We start from the raw sequence: 22,359 nt of genomic DNA, 5'->3' as shown, positions 1-22,359 counted from the left end.
CAACATTTTTATCTGTCATAACTTGCGAAATAAGTCGGCGATTCTTTACAGGCCCCATAAAGGGTCAAAAGTTTGAATAATCACAACTCAAGGCTGGGGCTATTCATCTATCGACAAAACCGGTTGATAATAAATTATAAAACAAGTAAAAAAACACATTAAGTTCGGCCGGGCCAATCTTTTAATACCCTCCACCTTAGGGTAAAGGAAACATTAGAAGAAATGTGGCAGAAACCATTAAAATGCCGAATATCGGGGGCTATACCAAATCGAGGACCTACACATGCAAGGTTTCGCCAACGGAGCTAGAACCCATTATGACCTACAAATACCAATTTTCAGACAAATCAGTGAAAAAATGTGTCAAAAATCATCAAAATACCGAATATTGGGAGGTACCGTTATATGGGGGCTATACCAAAACGTAGACCTATAATTACAATGACTCGCCACACGAACAAGGACCTATTATGACACACAAATACCAATTTTTAGACAAATCAGTGAATAAATGTTGCAAAAACCATCAAAATACCGAATATCGGGAGGTACCATTATATGGGGGCTATACCAAAACGTGGACCTATACATACAATGTTTCGCCACACGAACAAGGACACATTATGACTCACAAATACCAATTTTTAGACAAATCAGTGAAAAAGATGTGGCAAAACCATCAAAATACCGAATATCGGGAGGTACCGTTACATGGGGGCTATACCAAATCATGAACCCATACATGCAATGCTTCGCCACCGGAGCTGGAACCCATTATGACCAACAAATACCAATTTTTAGACAAATCCGTTAAAAAAAAAATGTGGCAAAAACAATCAAAATATCGAATATCGGGAGGTACTATTATATGGGGGCTATACCAAAACGTGGACCTATGCATGCAATGTTTTGCCACACGTACAGGGACCCGTTATGACCTACAAATACCAATTTTCAGACAAATCCGTGAAAAAATGTGGCATAAATCATCAAAATTCCAAATATCGGGAGGTACCGTTATATGGGGACTATACCAGAACGTGGACCGATATATCTCATCTTCAATGCCAACCATCCTAGACACAATACCAATTGCTCTGCTAAATTTTGGCGCTCTAAGTCAAATAATGTGGGCTGTATCGTGATTTCAACAGACAGACGTACAGACAGACGGACATCGTTAAATCGGCTTAGAATTGTTTGCTGATTATGAATATATATACTTTATGGGGTCTACGACGAATATTTAAGGATGTTACAAACGGAATGACAAAGTTAATATACCCTCCTTTCCAAGGTGGAGGGTATAAAAATACCATAAATGAAACATAGAAATTCTATAATTATATAATGTTACATAATATTATAAAGTGTTTTTATTCATTTAAAAGATTCTGGTGAAGCGTCTAAAAGTATGCTATAAATTTATTAATTTTGGTAAGTCTCTCGAGTCTAAAATAATATAAAATCTGGCCTCCCATCGGCAGAATATTTTAAAAACCTCTTCTACCAAAGACATTCCGGTGTCCCTCTCCCTCTATAAAAAAAACTCGGTGTGCCTGAGCAGTTCTGGGGAACTGGGTCTCCTAGACTCCTATCAATGTGGGACTATCTACCCGAAGTGTGTGAAATGGTGTTCACAAAACTAAACTAGAAATGCAACCTGTTGCAAATCCATTAACTATTTCTAGAATATTAAATATCTCTAAAAGCTGTGGCTTCCAACAAAAACACTCTTTCCCCCACCCGTCACTTAAACTTACCATTTTGTTGCACTGCACCGGTGCCCTCAATAATATTGGGGATATTTTTTAATGCTGTCGCTGGATTGGCGGTTGTTAATGACGCCGTCGACGATGAGGTTGATGACGCTGTTGATGATAAACTCTCACAACTCACTGGCTGGACTGAGGACACACTACCGCCCGAGCCCGAACCAGTTACAACAATTCTATTTGTTGAGTTGTCATTCAGATTTGAACTGCAGCTATTGTTGCTCGATGTACCACTTTCAGCTGGATCTGCGGTTGTGGTTTGTTGTGATGATGTGGATGAGGCATCATTGGCTGTTGTCTGTGACGAGGACAACGTCGATGATGATGATGTTGTTGTTACCACAGTTGTGTTGGTCGTTGGCGTTGTTGCTGGGACACGTGCCGCCAGATTCTCCGGATTTATTTGTATGGAACCCAAATTGATGCGTTGCAAATTACCTGTTGTTTGGATGCGCACCCGTATGGGTGGCTGGCGCCAGCCACGGGCCGACAGGGCCCGCCGTATCATGCCAAGGGCACCGCCAACATTCTGTCCGGCATAGTGTTGTAACAAACCGCCAACAAATGGCAGTTGTTGTGGTTGCATTTGACCATTGAGTTGGTGTTGTTGTTGTTGCTGTTGCATTTGTTGGGGCAATGGGACCAAACGGAAAATTCGATTCGCCACAAAGGTACCCGGCTGTTGTTGCTGATGTGGTTGTTGTTGTTGCTGCTGCTGTTGGCCACCCACTCCACCGCCAGCCTGGCGATTGTTTGGCTGTTGTCCCTGCTGTTGTTGCGGTTGCTGTTGCATAATTCCGGCAACAATGTTTCCACCAACACCTCCACCGCCGCCACCACCATCATTTTGATTGCGTGTTAATATGAGTACTTGGGCCTGTTGCATAATTACCGGCAGCTCGTAATGATGGAAGAAATACAGCATGGAATGCTGAAAGCAAAAAACAAAAACATAAGAGATGGGAAAACCAATGAGTAGCTGTTCGTTCGGTTGCCATAGACAACAGATTCCAAAAAAAAAATTCTGTACAGTAGATAATTAATGAAATTCAATATAATAATAATCGAAATAGACCTTCAGCAGAATAACGTCAAAGTTTTTAATAAAGCCAAAAAAAAAGATGCAATAATAACAGCATGAAAATATGCCACTAATGCCACAGATGGATGTAAAAAAAATCGAATTAAAAAATTACAAATAAAGTATTTAAATTAAGTTGTTCTCAATTGCATTTTGCAAAAAAAAATGTATATCTGAAAAAAGGTTGGTAAGTATTTTTTTTTTTTTTTGGTTAAGTACAAGTTGAAATGAATTTTTTTCTTCGATATTTAAATTTCATGACTAAAGTCAAGGACGTATACATCACGGCAGTATGTAAACGACCCATTGGACCGATTTAAAAAGAATTTAAACACATTTTTTAAGAGTGTTACACATTTTCATAGAAAACAACAAAACAGAGAACGGATTACGCCTGACTAATTGAAAACACAAAATAGGTGTGATATCCCAACAAATAAATGCCAAACCCTGTTTTTTATACCTTTAGCCATATGGCTTTGATTTAATAGGTCAAAACGTGCTTAGTCGAAATAACTGATTTAGACCCTAGGTCTCTATGGACCAAATCCGTTTCAGAACATTTGGAGTCGATCTAGCGATGTCCGTCCGTCTATCTGGCTGGCTGTTGCGCACGATAACTCTCGAAGGAAGTATCTGACTTGGTTCAAACTGAGTACATCGTAATATTTTTGTCAAACTAAGATCGAGTTCGGAGATGGGCACTATCGGTCCAATCCATCTGGTACCTCCCCCCCCCCCCCCCCCCCCAAAAAAAGGTCGGAATTTTCAAAAAATATTTTTTTTTGCACAAAAAAAAAGAAAGAACAATGCCATTTTGCTTCAACTTTGCAAATCATAAAATTTGCGTCAGTAATAGGTCGGGTGTAAAAATGGACAATATCGGTCCACTCGATCAAGTACCTTCCACACAAAGGGTCAAAATTTTGAATACTTACAACTCTTATAAAATGTGTATGAACCCTATGTGGGTGGGGGGGTGTATCAGAAAAAATGGTCCGACCTCTATCATCTTTATAACATATGTAATGCTGATGGAAATATTGAATGGAATCAGGTGTAAGTTTCGGCTTTTATAAATTTCCAAAAAGAGTGAACCAATATATTCCCTTTTAACACCAGACCTTGGGATAACCAAAATAATGTGACGAGTGTAATAGGAAAACAATCGGCCCCTCACATACCATTTTAAAAAAAGTTATAATTATTCAAAATTTTTTACCTTTCTGGTTGAGGGAGTGGACAATATTTTCGCACTGATGTAAATTTTAGGATTTGCAAAGTTGGTTCAAAATCGGATTATCCTTTCTTTTTCTGTGCAGAAAAATAGTTTTTTTTTTTTTTGAAAATTTCGACCTTTTGTGGGAGATGTAGCAGAAGGAGTGGACCGATATTTGACAGATACCCCTTTCAAGAGATGTCGTGCGCTCCAGCCAACCAGACCGACGGACATCGCTAGATTGACTCCACATGTCCTGACACAGATTTGGTCGGAAGAGACCTCGGGTCTAAAAACGTTATTTCGACGAATCACATTTTGGCCGTATCAAATGATATTCAGCGTGAGGTGAAAAAACTGCAGCCAACTTCAGACTGTTGTCATTTCTAAGCCACTCGTCAGACAGCTGTTAAATTTATTCTAGTGACAGCTCATTATATTGTTTACAAGCGTACAAGAGCACTTTGGTGAGAATTTTCCAGAAAAAAAGTTATTCGTGATGGAATTCACGCGTGATTTCTTTATATTTGGCTGGAAAACCACAAGTGGCTATCGTTAAAGCTCTCCAGCATTTAAATGTGAATAAATTTTCTGTGTCTCGTATCGTCGCTCGTTAGCGTTGTACTGGTAGCGTAACCCTACGTCAAGAAAGTGGACGGAAGAAAACAGCAACATCAGCAGAAATGGTTCGAAAAGTAAAGAAGCGACTTGATCGAAACCCGCATTGCAGTGGCCGAAAAATGGCTCGTGAGCTGAACATATCGCTACATATGAACTTATGAGCTCGGGGTAAAGCCATTGAAATTCCAAAAAGTGCAAGAACTTACACCGCAACCGAAAGAAAATAGACTCAAAAAAGAGCTATAGAGTTACTTCACTTGGCCGAAAGCGGTGAACTGGCGAATTAGAAAACAAAATGATCGTGTTTACTTGCCAAAGAGGTCAGCTGAAAATGTGCACCTTCGGTTGGCCACCAGAACTGAAGCGCCGGCAATGGTGATGGTGTGGGCCGCCATAACAGCCGATGCTCGCTCTCCGCATGTATTAATTAAATGCCATTTATTATCGCGAAATTAATTTATTAATTAATTTATTAATCGACCGTGGCATCAGGAACAAGTTAAAAAGCAGTAGCTTCGGCCGGGCCGAACTTTTAATACCCTCCACCATTTGCAACGAATTTAGAAATTTTCAAAAAATAAAATCCGTAAAAAATTCTGTTAAAATGTTATTAATACCGAATATAGCCGTTATATTGGGGTCAATACGACGTGGACATACATATGCATTGTTTGTCATAAGCCATTACCATATTCAAATTCGAAACTTGAAATAAACGGTGAATAATGTAGCTAAAATCATCAAAATATCGTATATAAGGAGGTGCCGTTAAATTGGAGCTTTGCGAAGACCTGGACCAGCATAGACCATTTTCTGTCACAGGCTGTAGCATTCTATACGAACTTCAAATACCACATCTCAAACAATTTCGGTGGGTATTGTACCTAAAATCGTCAAAATAACGAATATAGGGAGGCACTGATATTTGGGGCCTATACGAAGACCTGGACTCGCACAGACAATTTTCTGTCACAGACTGTAGTTCCCATAACGAACTTCAAATACCAATTTTGAAACAATTCCGGTGAATAATATCGCTAAAATCATAAAAATACCGAATATAGGGAGGTACCGTTATATGGGGGCTATAGGAGGACGTGGAACTGCACAGACAATTTTCTATCTTAGGGTGTAGTATCCATTTGGAACTTCAAATACCAAAATTGAAACAATTCTGGTGAATAACGTCGCTAAAATCATAAAAATACCGAATATAGGGGGGCTATATGAAAACGTGGACCTACATGGCCCATGGCCCGGACTTAACCTGCCTACTGGAAAAATAAACATGTGTGCAAAATTTTAGCCATCTATCTCAATTCATTCGAAAGATAGCGTGATTACAACAGACAGACGGACAGACTGACAGACAGACAGACAGACAGACGGACAGACGCTAAATCGACTTAGAATTTTACGCTGATCAAGAATATATATACTTTGTTGGGTCTGACATGAGTATTTCGAGGAGTTACAAACGGAATGACAAAGTTAATATACCCTCCATAGTACGGTGGAGGGTATAAAAACGCCGAATAATATCGCCAAAATATTCTGAAGTGTGTATTAAAGCCTTGGTCACGGAAACATTTTGGCCGCAGACCTTGGACATTCCAACAGGACTCAGCACACGCCACCCAAGAATGGCTACAAAATGAGTTTCTTCGCTTCATTTCCAGCGCACAATGGCCACCAAAATCTCCGGATACCAATCCGTTGAACTATTGTGTTTGAATTATTTTGGAAAGCAAGGTTTGCATTATAAAAAAGCGTCGATCACCTCAAGTAAAGCGTTTCGCCGGGAATGTGCCAGAATACCGCAGAGAAACATTCGGGCCGAGTGTGATGGTTTCATTGGTCGTTTGAAGGCCATAATTCGTGCCAAAGGTGACCCATACGAACAAAACTAAACTTATTCTAAAATTTAATGCTATGTTCCGACATTTTTTGCTTTCATTTAATAAAATTTAAAAAAGAAATGTACAAATTATTGTGTTTGAATTTGTTGCAGTTTTGTTTTTATCGATAGCGATTCGCGATAGCTAGCCAGTGGTTGTCCAGCCAAATATAAAGAAATCACACTATCACGCATAAGTTTTTTTCTGAAAAATTCTCGTCAAAATTCTTTTGTGCGCTTGTTAACAATATAATGAGCTGTCACTGGAATAATTTTAACAGCAGTCGGACGAGTGGCTTTAAGATGACAGCAAAGTTGCTTGCAGTTGCTTGCGTTTTTTCATCTCACTCTGAAGTATGCTTGCCCTGAATATGATACTGTAAACAAATCTACAACTATTATTCTTTATATTTTTTTGAAAACGATTCTAAGTTTTTTTTTTTTCAAATTTCACATGAATTCAATGTTAAAATAATCCTGATAAACCAGTATTCAAAATCTAGAATAGACTTCCAAAAATATTCTCAAAAATCGAGAATAGTCCCTTATAGTTATGGCTTGAAAAAAATTATTTTCAAAAATAAATTAAATATACTATTTTGTTGGGAATATGTTGTAACTATGTGTGTGTGTTTGTTTTTTCTTTTTTTTTTTTTTTGCTTTTGTTATGCCAGGGAACACCTCCCAACATTCTGAATTCATCAGCCAGTCAACAACAAAGTCAGGTCATGGTGATATTCAATCTACACAAACAAACGAGATATGAGAGGAGAGAAAACAACAACAACACCAACAACCTATTCCAATCTCATTGTCAAAATCATAATCAGCAAAAACAAATTATTTTTATTGGAAAAAGAAATTTATTCCAACATCAAGTGGATTATGTACATATGTAGATAGATACATATGTATGTTCGTACATATGGACATCATTGTCATATTCACATTAAGGTAACATAATCCCATAGTAGCGTATTGTATTTTTGCCACTTATTCAGTCACATAATCAGAGATTGCATTGAAATATCAATATTTTCCACGCAAAAAAAAAAAATAAAATAATAACTTTTCAAAGAATTTCAATTATTATGCGATGGTGGTACCATGGTGCGTATACATTGTGACAACAAGTATACGCACAATTGAACGAGATGGGTGAAAAGGGGGGGGGGGGGCATATATTGAGAGAATATCAGTGTAGTTTATTACGACATTATGGAACTATGGCGATAGGGCATGTTATCCCATTTGCTGATCACAATTTTTATACCCTCCACCTTGGTATGGAGGGTATATTAATTTTGTCATTCTGTTTGTAACTCCTCGAAATATTCATGTCAGACCCAACAAAGTTCTTGATCAGCGTGAAATTCTAAGACGATTGAGCCATGTCCGTCTATCTGTCTGTCTGTCTGTCCGTCTCTCTGTCTGTCTGTTGTAATCACGATCAATCTTTCAAACGAATTGAGATAGAAGGTTAAAATTTTGCACACATGTTTATTTTGCCACTAGGCAGGTTAAGTTCGTCATGTAGGTCCACGTTTTCATATAGCCCCCATATAACAGTACGTCCCGATATTCGTTATTTTGATGATTTTTGCGACATTATGCACCGGAATTGTTTCAAATTTGGCACTTGAAGTTCGAAATGGATACTACAGCCTAGGGCAGAAAATTGTCTGTGCAGGTCCACGTCTTCGTATAGCCCCCATATAACAGTACGTCCCGATATTCGGTATTTTGATGATTTTTGCGACATTATTCACCGGAATTGTTTCAAATTTGGCATTTGAAGTTCGAAATGGATACTACAGTCTAAGACAGAAAATTGTCTGTGCAGGTCCACGTTTTCATTTAGCCCCCATATAACGGTACCTCCCGATATTCCGTATTTTGATGATTTTAGCGACATTATTCACCGGAATTGTTTCAAATTTGGCATTTGAAGTTCGTAGTGAATACTACAGCCCAAGGCAGAAAATCCTCCCGATTTTTCGGTATTTTGATGATTTTTGCGACATTATTTACCGGAATCGTTTCAAATTTGGCATTTGAAGTTCGAAATGGATACTACAGTCTAAGACAGAAAATTGTCTGTGCAGGTCCACGTCTTCCCATAGCCCCCATATAACTGTATCTCCCAATATTCGGTATTTAATTGATTTTAGCGTCATTATTCAGCGGAATTGTTTAAAATTTGGTATTTGAAGTTCGTAATGAATACTACAGCCTAAGGCAGAAAATCGTCTATACAGGTCCACGTCTTCCCATAGCCCCCATAAAAGGGTACCTCCCGATATTCGGTATTTTGATGATTTTAGCGACATTATTCACCGGAATTGTTTCAAATTTGGCATTTGAAGTTCGTAATGAATACTACAGCCTAAGGCAGAAAATCGTCTATGCAGGTCCACGTTTTCATATAGCCTCCCAATATTCGGTATTTTATTGATTTTAGCGTCATTATTCACCGGAGAAGTTTCAAATTACGTGTTTAGAGTTCGTAATGGAAACTACATTCTGTGACAGAAAATTATCTATGCAGGTCCAGGTATTCGTATAAGCCCCATATGTCAGTATCTCCCTATATTCGGTATTTTGACAATTTTGGATACAATACTCACCGAAATTGTTTGAGATGTCGTATTTGAAGTTGGTAATGAAAACTACAGCCTGTGACAGAAAATCGTCCAGGTCTTCGTATAGCTCCGATATAACGGTACCTCCCTATTTACGGTATTTTGATGATTTTACCTACATTACTCACCGTTTATTTCAAGTTTCGAATTTAAATATGGTAATGGCTTGTGACAAACAATGCCTATGTAGGTGCACGTCATACAGACCCTAATATAACGGCTATATTCAGTATTTTTAAGATGCTAGCAGAATTTTTGGCGAATGTTATCTTTTTCGAAAATTTCCAAATTCGTTCTTAATGGTGGAGGGTATTCAAAGTTCGGCCCGGCCGAACTTACAGCTTTTTTACTTGTTAATAATAGTATTTATATTATTATTAAATATTTTAATATTTTAAGTGTAATTTTTAAGCAATCATCAATCGATTATACAAAAGGATGATCGGTAGAATATTTCGGATTTTAAGAGTATTTTTTTTAATGTCGATGATTTTTAAGTATTAGACTACGGATTTATATTTAAGTATTAAGTATCAGATTTTAATTCGCCGACTTAAATGAACACTATTTGCGCTCGTGTATATGGAGCGTATACATTGTGGCAGCATGTATACGCACAATTGAACTAGAAAGAGAAAACTATATGTTAAGAGTATGAAAATATTCCGGGTCACGAATATGTCTACAATCATACAGAGCTCAAACGTAGATTTTTAAAGATTGTTTGCTCAAGGATCATTAGTTCAATAATTCAAGGATTTCAATCCATAATCCTTGAGGCCAATAATCGAAAATTTCAAAGAAAAATCTCCCAAGGGTACTAGTTTTTAAAAAAAATTTATAGGGTTAATATCACGGATTTGAAAGGAATTTTATCTCAAGTTTCATCAGGTCTACGATCTTGGATTTGTAAAGTATAATTTCTCAAGGTCTGAGATTGTGGATTGTTAAAGAACGATCATCTGGTCTCTAACGTAAGTTTCTCAATATTTTTTCTACAAATTAATAGTCTTGAGATCTATAGTCGTGAATTTGGTTCTTGCAAAGTGGTCAGGCTTAATTCCTTTATAGTTTTTTTTTTTTTTTTTTTTTTGTTTGAAAAAAGACATCGTTTGTTTATTGGTGGAGAACGATAGTAATATTTACCAGGAGGTAAGGCAGGGAATACCTAGGTTTCGGAAAGAGCCACCAACCCTCATCAGTTCCTCTGTTTTTTGTCTGGGATATTCTCCTCGGAAGTTATTTTATTTTATTATTTCCACTAATTTTATTATTTCCACTAATAAACAAACGTTGCTTTATAAAAAACAACAATTAAGGGTTTAAGCCTGACCATTTTGCAATAACAAAATACTATGGGTATCCCGAACAAACAATCCAATACTGTTGTGTCGTGAATTTTAAAGAATATTTTCTCAAATATCATCTGGTCTGTAATCGACAAAATTTTAAAGAGAATACTACTGCAACCAACTTCACATAAATACTGCAACCAACTTCAAAATGATGTCTTTCCTAAGCCAATCGTCCGACAGCTGTTAAAATTATTCCCGTTACAGCTCATTATATTGTTTACAAGCGAACACAAAAGCCTTTTGGTGAGAATTTCCCAGAAAAAAAGTTATTCGTGATTGAGTTCAAGCGTGATATTGTGATTCCTTCATATTTGGCTGGAAAACCACAAGTGGTATTGTTAGAGCACTCCAGCATTTAAATGTGAATAAATCTTTTGTGTTTCGTACCATCGCTCGTTACCGTGATACTGGTAGCGTAACCTGACATTAAGGAAGTGGACGGAAGAAAACAGCAACATCAGCAGAAATGGTTCGACTTGATCGAACCGACTTGATCGAAACCAGCGTCGCAGTGGCTGAAAAATGGCTCGTGAGCTGAATAGATCGCAATATTCCATTCGGCAAATGTTGAAATGAGCTCGGGCTGAAGTTATTGAAATTCCAAAAAGTGCAAGGACATACACAGCAACCGAAAGAAAATAGACTCAAAAGGGCTAAAAAGTTGCTTTGCTTGGCCGAAAGTGGTGAACTGCCGAATTTGAAATTTGGGTTTCTCCGATTTGAAAACATTTGTTGTCCAGCAGTTCATAAACAAACAAAATGATCGTGTTTACTTGCCAAAGAGGTCAGCTGAAAATGTGAAGTTTCGGTTGGCCACCAGAACTCAAGCGCCGCCCATGGTAATGGTGTAGGCCGCCATAACAGCCGACGCTCGCTCTCCGCTGGTATTAATCGATCGTGTCATCAAAATAAATGCCGAATATTATCGCAAAAATATTCTGGAGGGTGTATTAAAGCCTTGGGCACGCAAAAATTTTGGCCGCAGACCTTGGACATTCCAACAGGACTCAGCACGCGTCACCCAAGAATGGTTACAAAATGAGGTTCCTCGCTTCATTTCCAGCGCACAATGGCCACCAAAATCTCCGGATAACAATCCGTTAGACTATTGTGTCTGGAGTATTTTTAAAAACAAAATTGGCATTTGAAGTTCGTAATGAATACTACAGCCTAAGGCAGAAAATCGTCTATGCAGGTTCACGTCTTCCCATAACCCCCATATAACGGTATCTCCCAATATTCGGTATTTTATTGATTATAGCGTCATTATTCACCGGAGAAGTTTCAAATTACGTGTTTAGAGTTCGTAATGGGAACTACATTCTGTGACAGAAAATTGTCTATGCAGGTCTTCGTATAAGCCCCATATATGTATCAGTACCTCCCTATATTCGGTATTTTGACAATTTTGGGTACAATACTCACCGAAATTGTTTGAGATGTCGTATTTGAAGTTGGTAATGGAAACTACAGCCTGTGACAGAAAATTGTCTATGCAGGTCGAGGTCTTCGCATAGCTCCGGTATAACGGTTCTTCCCTACGTACGGTATTTTGATGATTTTAGCTACATTATTCACCGTTTATTTCAAGTTTCGAATTTGAATATGGTAATGGCCAACAAGGTTGGCACTAAAAAATACTAAATTGTCGATCACCCCAAGCAAGCGCTTCGCCGGGAATGGGCCAAAATACCGCAGAGCAACATTCGGGCAGCGTGAGACGGTCTCATTGGCCGTTTGAAGGCCATAATTCGTGTCAAAGGTGACCGATTCGAACAAATCTAAACTTTTTCTAAAATATGATGCTATTTCCGACAGTTTTTGCTTTCATCCAATAACATTTAAAAAAAAATTAAAAATTATGGCGTTTGTCTTTTTTATCTCACCCTGCATACCCTCTCTAGCCATATAGCTGAGGATATAAAATAAAAACAGAAAAACATGTAACATCATTTTATGAATTCAGGCTCATCGAAGAATTTTACATTTCTTGTCGCGAATTTTTCAACCATTCACCATCCCCTGCCACCTCATAACATACATACCTACATTCTTGCATCCCTGGAATGTCAGTGAATATATACACATTTGTCATTGAACACAGCTACCTATTTACACACACACACACAGACACAAATCCGCTTCTTATATGCCTCATACAAATGTATCTGTTACAACATCAACAACATTTATTTGACACGTGTATTTGTTGGGTGACGAGTAGTAACAGCGACAAACGGTGAATGAGAAACAACAACTACAGCACGATAACGAACTGTAAAGACACGGTACACGTGAACTACAAAGTATGGTTGGGAGGAAAAAGCGAGAGTGTGTGTGTGCTGGTGTTTTTTCTTGGTTTCATATTTGTTTTATTTGGAAAATAAAGCGACAGCCACTCAAAAGAAGCCCAAGAAAAGAGGAGAGCGAAAGAAAAAAAAAACACAGAACAGATCTCAGAACTCAATAATAATTAATAATCTGCCATAATTGGGTCGGCATTAATTACCTTGTTGCCAAAGAAGAGAGAAAACGCATTTTTCGAAATGGTGGGAGTGAGTGAATGAAACATATTTACAATTTGTTATTTTAGACATTTGTTAAAAGCGAATAGAAACTCTAAGGTGACAACGGGAATAACAATCCAAGTCATTCACACAATGTGTAGTCAAAGGAAAAAGAAAAACACCATTCATTCAAAACAATTTGAATTTGAAAATATGCTTTTTTGTGTAAGGTTATTCTTGTTGAGAAACCTTAAACTGGATGTTGAACAAAAAAAAAAACAACAACGCAAAGTCGAAAAATGTTCACACTAGAAGATCTTCATGGTAAAAATTTAAAAATTCCATTTAACATGTTAAAGAGTATCAGACGGTTTGCCGACAAATTGATACCCTCAGCGCCTTTATCCGTATATTCAAATGCATTTTAACATGGTTTATTATACCCTCTACCATACTATGGAGGGTATATTAATTTTGTCATTCCGTTTGTAACTCCTCGTAATACTCATGTCAGACCCAACAAAGTATATATATTCTTGATCAGCGTAAAATTCTAAGACGATCCAGCCATGTCTGTCTGTCTGTGTGTCTGTTGTAATCATGCTATCTTTCGAACGAATTGAGATAGAAGGCTAAAATTTTGCACACATGTATATTCTGCCAGTAGGCAGGTTACGTTCGTAAATGGGCCATGTAGGTCCACGTTATCGTAAAGCCCCCATATAACGGTACCTCCCGATATTGGGCATTTACATGATTTTAGCAACATTATTCACCGGAATTGGTTCAAATTTGGCATTTGAAGTTCAAAATGAATACTTCAGCTTAAGACAGAAAACTGTCTGTGCAGGTCCAAGTCTTACTATAGCCCCCATATAACGGTACCTCCCGATATTTGGTATTTTGATGATTTTAGCGCCATTAGTCACCGGAATTGTTTCAAATTTCGTGTTTAAAGTTCGTAATGGATACTACAGCCTAAGACAGAAAATTATATGTACAGGTCCACGTCTTCGTATAGCCCCCATATAACGAGCGACATTATTTATCGGAATTGTTTAAAATTTGGTATTTGAAGTTCGTAATAGATACTGCAGCATAAAACAGAAAATGGGCCATGTAGGTCCACGTCTTCGTATAGCCCCCATATACCGTACTTCCCGTACGGGATATGGGGGCTATACGAAGATTGTAATAATTTATGACAAAATTGCCTGTGCAGTTACACGTCGTCGTATAGGCATTCGATATTTCTTAAATTTTAACAGAATTTTTAACGGATTTCATTTATTATTATTTTATTTTATTTATTTATTTATTTATTTATTTACTGTTGTGGATTTTTTTCTGAGGAACTAAAGTTCAAAAAACGTGGAGTTTTTGGGAATATTTTAGAGCTATAATTGAGGATTAATAAGGAATATTTTTTAGGGAAACAATCTCAGATATTTTCATGAACCAAGCGACAAATACTTGGATTTCTTTAGGGGCACTAAGACTAAAATCGTTGGTTATTTAAGACTTTATTTGGGGAAATATCTGAAAAGAACATTTTCAATGGATATGGGGACTAAAATCTTTATTTTTTAAAATATTCCTTAAGGGATTGTGAGGGATATATTCATTGACTTTTTTGATTTTTTCAGGGACTTTTGGGGGGCTATAATTGTGAATCGTTAAGAATATGCCATGGTAGAAGAATACGGGTAGTCGCATCGTCACAGCTGCTGGGACAATGAACTGTGAAACCGATTTTGGAATTGAAAAATCTGTCTGGATTAAAAAACTATTGAAATTTAAAAAAAAAAAAAAATTTGAAAAATACAACCTCCAAAAAATAATATTTATTCCGCAATATATATTTTTTGAAAAAGATGTGAGGCACACTTTTACTTACCTGTATGAACAGCCAGGATGAGACCAGTGCCAAACTGCGATTTTGTCCACTAAAACGATAGTGGTACGCGTAGAAGGCGAAATGATATAAATAGAAGAATCTGAAAATAAAATTAGGGACAAAAACATTATTAGTAAAACAAGTAGAAAAACAGCTAAATTCAGGCGGGTCGATTTTTAAGTACCCTCCACCGTTTGGAAGAAAAATGCAAAATGTTAAGAAAATTTCGTCGAAAAATAACGTTTAAATGAAAACGCGAATATCTGACATATACGAAGACGGTACAATTTTTGGTACCGATACACAATAGTACCGATTCCGAACTTCACATACGAAATTTGAAACTATTTCGATTAATAATGTCGCAAACATCATCAAAATACCCAGCAAAGGAAGGTACCGTTATACGAACTGCAAATACGAAATTGCATGTGGGCTATACGAAGACGTGGACCTGCGCAAATTTTTGTCACGGGCTGTATTACCCATTAGGTGCTTCAAATATCCATTTCAATCCATTGAATAATATCGCAAATATCATCAAAATACCGAATATCAGGAGGTTTCGTTACATGGTAGCTATACGAAGGCGTGGACTCGCATATTTTGACATAGGCTGTAGTACAATTATGAGCTTTAAATAAGAAGACGAATACCTGTATACGCAAATTTTTGTCATAGGCTGTAGTACCCATTAGGTCCTTCAAATACGAAATTTAAAACAAATCCATTGAATAATATCGCTAATGTCATCAAAATACCGAATATCGGCAGGTATCGTTTTATGGTAGCTATAAGAAGGCGTGGAATTGCATAACTTTTTCACAGACTGTAGTACCCACTACGACCTTTAAATACGAAATAAATATAAAATACCGAATATTGAGAGGTACCGTGACATAGGAGCTATATTAAAACGTGGACCTGCATACGCAAATGTTTGTCATAGGCTGTAGTACCCATTACGAGCTTTAAATACGAAACTCGAAACAATTCCGGTGAATAATGTCTCTAGAATCATTAAAATACCGAATATCGGGAGGTATCGTAATATGAGGGCTATGCGAAAACGTAGACTGACGTGACCTATTTTCGAACTTAACCTTAACTTAAAATTTAATTCTTTCGAGAGATTACAACAGACAGACAGACGTACATGCAGGTAGGTATAGGATGTGCGTCTACCTACATATTGACGAAAATGATTCCGAACTTCAAATACGAAATTGGAACAATTCCGGTGAATAATGTCGCTAAAATCATGAAAATACCGAATATCTTGGCGAACCGTTATATATGAGTACCATACTGAAACATGGATCAAGTCTTTCCCAGGTGGGAACCTCCTTGTGGGGATTTTTAAACAGTGAAAAATGCGGCTAAAATCATAAAAACCGAATATGGGAGGTAACGTTAATGGGGAGGTGGTGGGCTATATCGTAGACCGATATAGTCCATCTTCGAACTTGACCTGCCTGCAAACAAAAGATAGATCGGTGCAAAGTTTTAGCTTCCTATCTTTATTTGTAATGGCTCTAGCGTGATTACAACAAACGGACGGAGACGAACCGACGGACGGACTGGGCTTAATCGTCTAGAATTACGCTGATTTTTTGATCTAAAATTATTATATCGATGAATAACAAATTGAATGACGAACTTAATATACCCGCTATACTACAGGGCGAGGAAACTGCAACAAAGTCAAATTTTTACATTTCTTTTAATTTTATTGAATGAAAGCAAAAATGTCGGAAATAGCATGATATTTTTGAATAATTTTAGATTTGTTCGAATTGGTCACCCTTGGCACAAATTATGGCCTTCAAACAGCCAATGAAACCGTCACACGCTGCCCGAATGATGCTCTGCTGTATTTTGGCCCATTTCCGGCGATCGACACTTTGTTATTTTTTAGTGGAAACCTTGCTTTTCAAAATACTCCAGACACAATAGTTCAACGGATTGGTATCCGGAGATTTTGGTGGCCATTGTGCGCTGGAAATGAAGCGAGGAACCTCATTTTGTAACCATTCTTGGGTGGCGCGTGCTGAGTGCGATGGTGCTAAGTCATGTTGGAATGTTTGGGACGAGTAGCTTAGAAATGACAGCAGTCTGAAGTTGGTAGCAGTTTTTTCATCTCACCCTGTATAAAAGAATCCTATAGGCAGCAGGACTTTATTGAGTCGTCTATAAACAGAAACCCTCAAAAAATCTTCTCCGGCAGCATTGAAGATGTTTTGAAGAAAGAGATCCAATAAAGCCTTCTACGAAAAACATCTTCTATGGACCGTGGGTCTACATTTCGTAGAAATCCTTAAAATGTCACTTTACGGATAAAAGCTTAAAAAAAAAATTATGCGGCAAAATTCTGATAAAAGGTCTTCCATAGACAGACACCTTAAAGAAGCTTTCTTGGATTGAAGGCCTTGTCAAAGGTCTTACATACACTCTCTCACTCTCTCTCTCTCCCTCCCTCTCTATCCCTCTCTTTCTCTCTCTCCCTCTCTCTCTCCCTCTCTCTCTCTCCCTCTCTCTCCCTCTCTCTCTCCCTCTCTCTCTCCCCTCTCTCTCTCTCTCCCTCTCTCTCTCCCTCCCTCTCTCTCTCCCTCTCTCCCTCTCTCTAATCCCATCTCTTTCAGTCCACTTTTTAAATTTTTTTGCCAAAACATTTATCCATCAATTCCTTTACCTCCCACCCTTCCCCCAACCAAATCCCACATAAAGAGACAACAATAAAAACAATTTTAGAGACACACCCCCAACACAGACACACACACACACCGATACACCACGGAAAACACCAAAGATAGCATTCTCCTCTTCCTTCCCCTTATGAATGGTTTTTTCATCTCACCCTGTATGTATGGTGAAGGGTATAACAACGAAAATATGTCTTCATACAAGTGCATGGCAAAATAGTTGATCGCAGATATTAACTTATTTAAATTCTTTTTTCACACCGTGATATCCAGGGACCGACCTAGGTGACTCCTGGAATGGACTACCCAAGTGACCATTTTATTTAGCCAATAAATTACAATGCCCTTTTCCTGCATTTCATCCTTATAATGAATCTGATCTATTAGAAACAAAAATTCTCCATTGCCATCCCTGAATTCCTGGGTATACCAAAATAAAATGGCAATATATTTTCAATATTAACCAAAAAAAAGAGAGATAATAAAATCAACATCAACTGAATTTATTTTGAGCAGCATTTCATATTTTTTGCATATCCCAGCAACAATCGATCAGAAAAAAGGAATTCCATTGCTTATTAGCAACGCATGGACGTGAGCTACCAGCCAGTAAATTAAAAATATATTGTTTGTTAATTCGACTCAAATTGGCTGTTGAAAGTTCGAAGAAAAATGAGAGAGACACGGAGGGAAAAGGAGACTAATTAAGGCCAGTCAGTCATCATCCATTGTTGGATGCGATTGAATTGGTAAACAATTTTTTGTTCATTAAATATTTTTTTTTTTTTAATAATATTAAAAATGTGAAATGTGAAAGAAGTTTGGACAGGTGGGGGGAATCAATGGAAAAATCATGGTAAATGGGGGGGTGGAGCTAAACCGGAAATTGAGTACATCTCAAAATTTTAAACACAATTCGGGTTTCCCGACCTATATATTTACCAGCATATGACCTATTACATGCATATGTATATGGTTTGTAGCGTTGACATAATACGAAAATTAGTAAAGAGGATGAGATGAAAAAACTGCAACCAACTTTAGACTGCTGTCATTTCTAAGCCACTCGTCCGACAGCTGTTAAAATTATTCCAGTCACAGCTCATTATATTGTTAACAAGCGTACAAATGCATTTTGGTGAGAATTTTCCAGAAAAAAAGTTATTCGGGATTGAAATTAAAGCGTGATAGTGTGATTTCTTTATATTTGGCTGGAAAACCACAAGTGGCTGGCTGGCTATCATCAGAGCACTTCAGCATTTAAATGTGAATAAATCGTTTGTGTATCCTTACCGTGATACTGCTGGTAGCGTAGCCCGACGTCAAGGAAGTGGACAGAAGAAAACAGCAACATCAGCAGAAATAGTTCGAAAAGTAAAGAAGCGACTTGATAAAAAAATCGCAATATTCCTTTCGGCAAATATTGAAAAATGAGCTCGGAGTAAAGCCATTGAAATTCCAAAATGTGCAAGAAATTACACCGAAACAGATAGAAAATAGACTCAGAAGAGCTAAAGAGTTGCTTCGCTTGGCCAAAAGTTGTGAACTGCCGAATTTCGGTTTATCCGATGAGAAAACATTCTTTTTCCAGCCGTTTGTAAACAAACAAAATGATCGTGTTTCATTGCCAAAGAGGTCAGCTGAAAATGTGCACCTTCGGTTGGCCAGCAGAACTCAAGCGGCGGCCATGGTGATGGTGTGGGCAGCCATAACAGCCGATGGTCGCTCTCCCCTCGTATAAATCGACCGTGGCTTCAGAATAAATGCCGAATATTATCGTGAAAATATTCTGCAGGGTGTATTAAAGCCTTGGGAACGCAAACATTTTGGCCGGAGACCTTGGACATTCCAACAGGACTCGGCACCATCGTACTCAGCACGCGCTGCCCAAAAATGGTTACAAAATTAGGTTTCTCGCTTCATTTCCAGCGCACAATGGCCACCAAAATCTCCGGATACCAATCCATTGGACTATTGTGTTTGGAGTTTTTTGGAAAGCAAGGTTGGCACTTAAAAATATCCAAGGCGCTTCGCCGAAATCGGGTCAAAATACCGCTGAGCAACATTCGGGCAGCGTGTGACGGTTTCATCGGCCGTTTGAAGGCCATAATTCGTGCCATAGACGACCAATTCGACAAATCTAAACTTATTCTAAAGTTTGATGCTATTTCCGACATTTTTTGCTTTATTCAATAAAATTTAAAAAAAAATGTGGAATTTAACTTTGTTGCAGTTTTTTTTTATCTCACCCTGTATATGCAGCACGAAAATTCTTGAAAATATTTCTTTATCCACGATTCTTGATCAGGGATTTCCTTAAAAAAGGATATTTTAAAAAAAATCTTGGCACCTGGCCAAAAACCTGACAAACATTTAAAGTTGTACAGAGATTGAAGACTCTCTTTTCATCCTTTTTTCCTGGGGGTTAAGGTTAGCCTATGTATTTTTTTTTTTGTATTAACCCAATGGCTGCAACGGTAACATACGATACCGCTCTCAGTCCTATCATTAAAAATTCGCAGCAACGAACAGGTGTACAAAAAATACACGACTTCAATTGTTCGCCCCACAAAGTCTCTTCTCAAAAGTGTTAAAATCCATTTCCCGCTGGAGGAGTCACCTGATCGCAAAAAGTGGCCCAAAAATTATGGGCTTTTCGGATTGCCAATTTTTAACCAAAACCAAAAAAATTGGTGTCAAATTCAAGGAAATTGTCTGGGGGTGCTTGAATCAGATTTAGAGCGGTAGTAATCTTCGCAATCGAGGCTGATACAAAATATCCCAATTTCCACCCACTCCCTGCCCATAAAACATTTAAACGCAAAAATATTCAACTTTTGTTTCATAAAAAACCACAACAGAACACCCATACATTTGCAATGGTAAACATTTTCTTGTTTTCCTGTGCATGTGTGACATGTAAACATTGCCTTGCAGCAGAGACCCTTATACATACTTTCTCTCTCACACACACACACACACACACACACATACACATCCATACGCAAATCACATAAATATGAACAAGAGAATTATATAAACAAAGCCACAAGCAATTCCTGGAATTAAATTGTACATATTTAAATCAAATAAAGGAAGGACGAAGGACTGACTACCAAACCAAACAAACCGACCGACAAACTTTGCAAAAATACATATTTCCCCGCCCCAGCATCCCCGACGATATTAAATTTATTTTTTTCAATTGAAATAAAAAATAAGGAAGTTCATAAAATCAGTTACAAAAAAAAAACTATGTTTTCATACATCTGTTTTGTGGAGTTACATATTTCTCTACGTTTGTATATTTGTATTGGTTGTAGCACGGACATGTTGCATCATTGTAAGAATATGTCACTTGTTATACAACTTCCGGCCATTCATAGGCAAACAAACAGGACTGAAACTATGTATATATGTGTGTAGGGAGAGAAAGAGAGAGGGAGAGAGAGAGAGAAGCAACTCGAGTGGCAAATTTAAAATATTTTTATTAAATGAGGGTAATGTGAAATATCCCACATTACTAAATAGATACTGACAAATTTACTTCAAGGTCTCCATTGACTGAGAATTGATTTTACTTCACCAAACATTTCATTGCTGAATTTAAGACGGCCAATGAGTTGTCCATTAAATCAACCAAATAGACTCCCACCAATTCAATTTCAATCTACAAATCGCGTAATTTCCAAATAATGTTGTTGTTGTTGTTGTTGTTATTTCAACTGATTTAATGAAGTGGCAGATTCATAGGAATGTCCTTTACACCTTTACACATGCAGCGTGAGATAAAAAAACATGCAACCAACTTCAGACTGCTGCCATTTCTAAGCCATTCGTCCAGCAGCTGTTAAAATTATTCCACTGACAGCTCATTATATTGTTTACAAGCGTACAAGAGCATTTCGGTGAGAATTTCCAGAAAAAAAATTATTCGTGATGGAGTTCAAACATGATGGTGTGATTTCTTTATATTTGGCTGGAAAACCACTGGCTGGCTGGCTGGCTATAGTCAGAGCACTCCAGCATTTAAATGTGAATAAATCGTTGGTGTCTCGTACTATCGCTCGTTACCGTGATACTGGCGAGCGTAGCCCAATGTCAAGGAAGTGGACAGAAGAAAACAGCAACATCAGCAGAAATGGTTCGAAAAGAAAAGAAGCGACTTGATCGAAACACGCGTCGCTGTGGCCGAAAAATGACTCGTGAGCTAAACATATCGCAATATTCCATTCGGCAAACATTGAAAAATTAGCTCGGGGTAAAGCCATTGAAATTCCAAAAAGTGCAAGAACTTACACCGCAGCCGAAAGAACAGAACATAGACTCAAAAGAGCTAAAGAGTTCCTTCGCTTGGCCGAAAGTGGTGAACTGCCGAATTTGGTTTTCTCCGATGAGAAAACATTCGTTGTCCAGCAGACAACGAAAAAACAAAATGATCACTTTTACTTGCCAAAAAAAAGGTCAGGTGAAAATGTGCACCTTCGGTTGGCCACTAGAACTCAAGCGCCGGCCATGGTGATGGTGTAATGTGGGCCGTCATAGTAGTCGATGGTCGCTCTCCGCTCGTATTAATCGACCGTGCCATCAGAATAAATACCGAATATTATCGCGAAAATATTCTGGAGGGTGTATTAAAGCCTTGGGCAAGCAAACATTTTGA

The 22,359-nt window shown here is 37.8% G+C and overlaps 1 protein-coding gene across 4 annotated transcripts in view; it reads right to left on the bottom strand.

Annotated features, from left to right (window-relative positions):
• LOC131801356 (uncharacterized) overlaps nucleotides 1-22,359 on the bottom strand; it is a 65,046-nt gene that overhangs the window by 2,840 nt on the left and 39,847 nt on the right. For all 4 annotated transcript variants that reach the window (XM_059119913.1, XM_059119916.1, XM_059119914.1 and 1 more), the window contains exons 12-13: nucleotides 14,995-15,094; nucleotides 1,764-2,706 (exon numbers count right to left, since the gene is read on the bottom strand). In XM_059119913.1, the coding sequence (XP_058975896.1) occupies nucleotides 1,764-2,706; nucleotides 14,995-15,094 (1,043 nt within the window). The remainder of the gene's footprint in view (nucleotides 1-1,763; nucleotides 2,707-14,994; nucleotides 15,095-22,359) is intronic.

This window comes from Musca domestica, unplaced genomic scaffold, assembly GCF_030504385.1.
Source record: "Musca domestica strain aabys unplaced genomic scaffold, Musca_domestica.polishedcontigs.V.1.1 16, whole genome shotgun sequence".
NCBI lineage: Eukaryota > Metazoa > Arthropoda > Insecta > Diptera > Muscidae > Musca > Musca domestica.
Note: the sequence above shows the minus strand (reverse complement) of the source record. Positions and strands in the feature narration are given on the sequence as shown.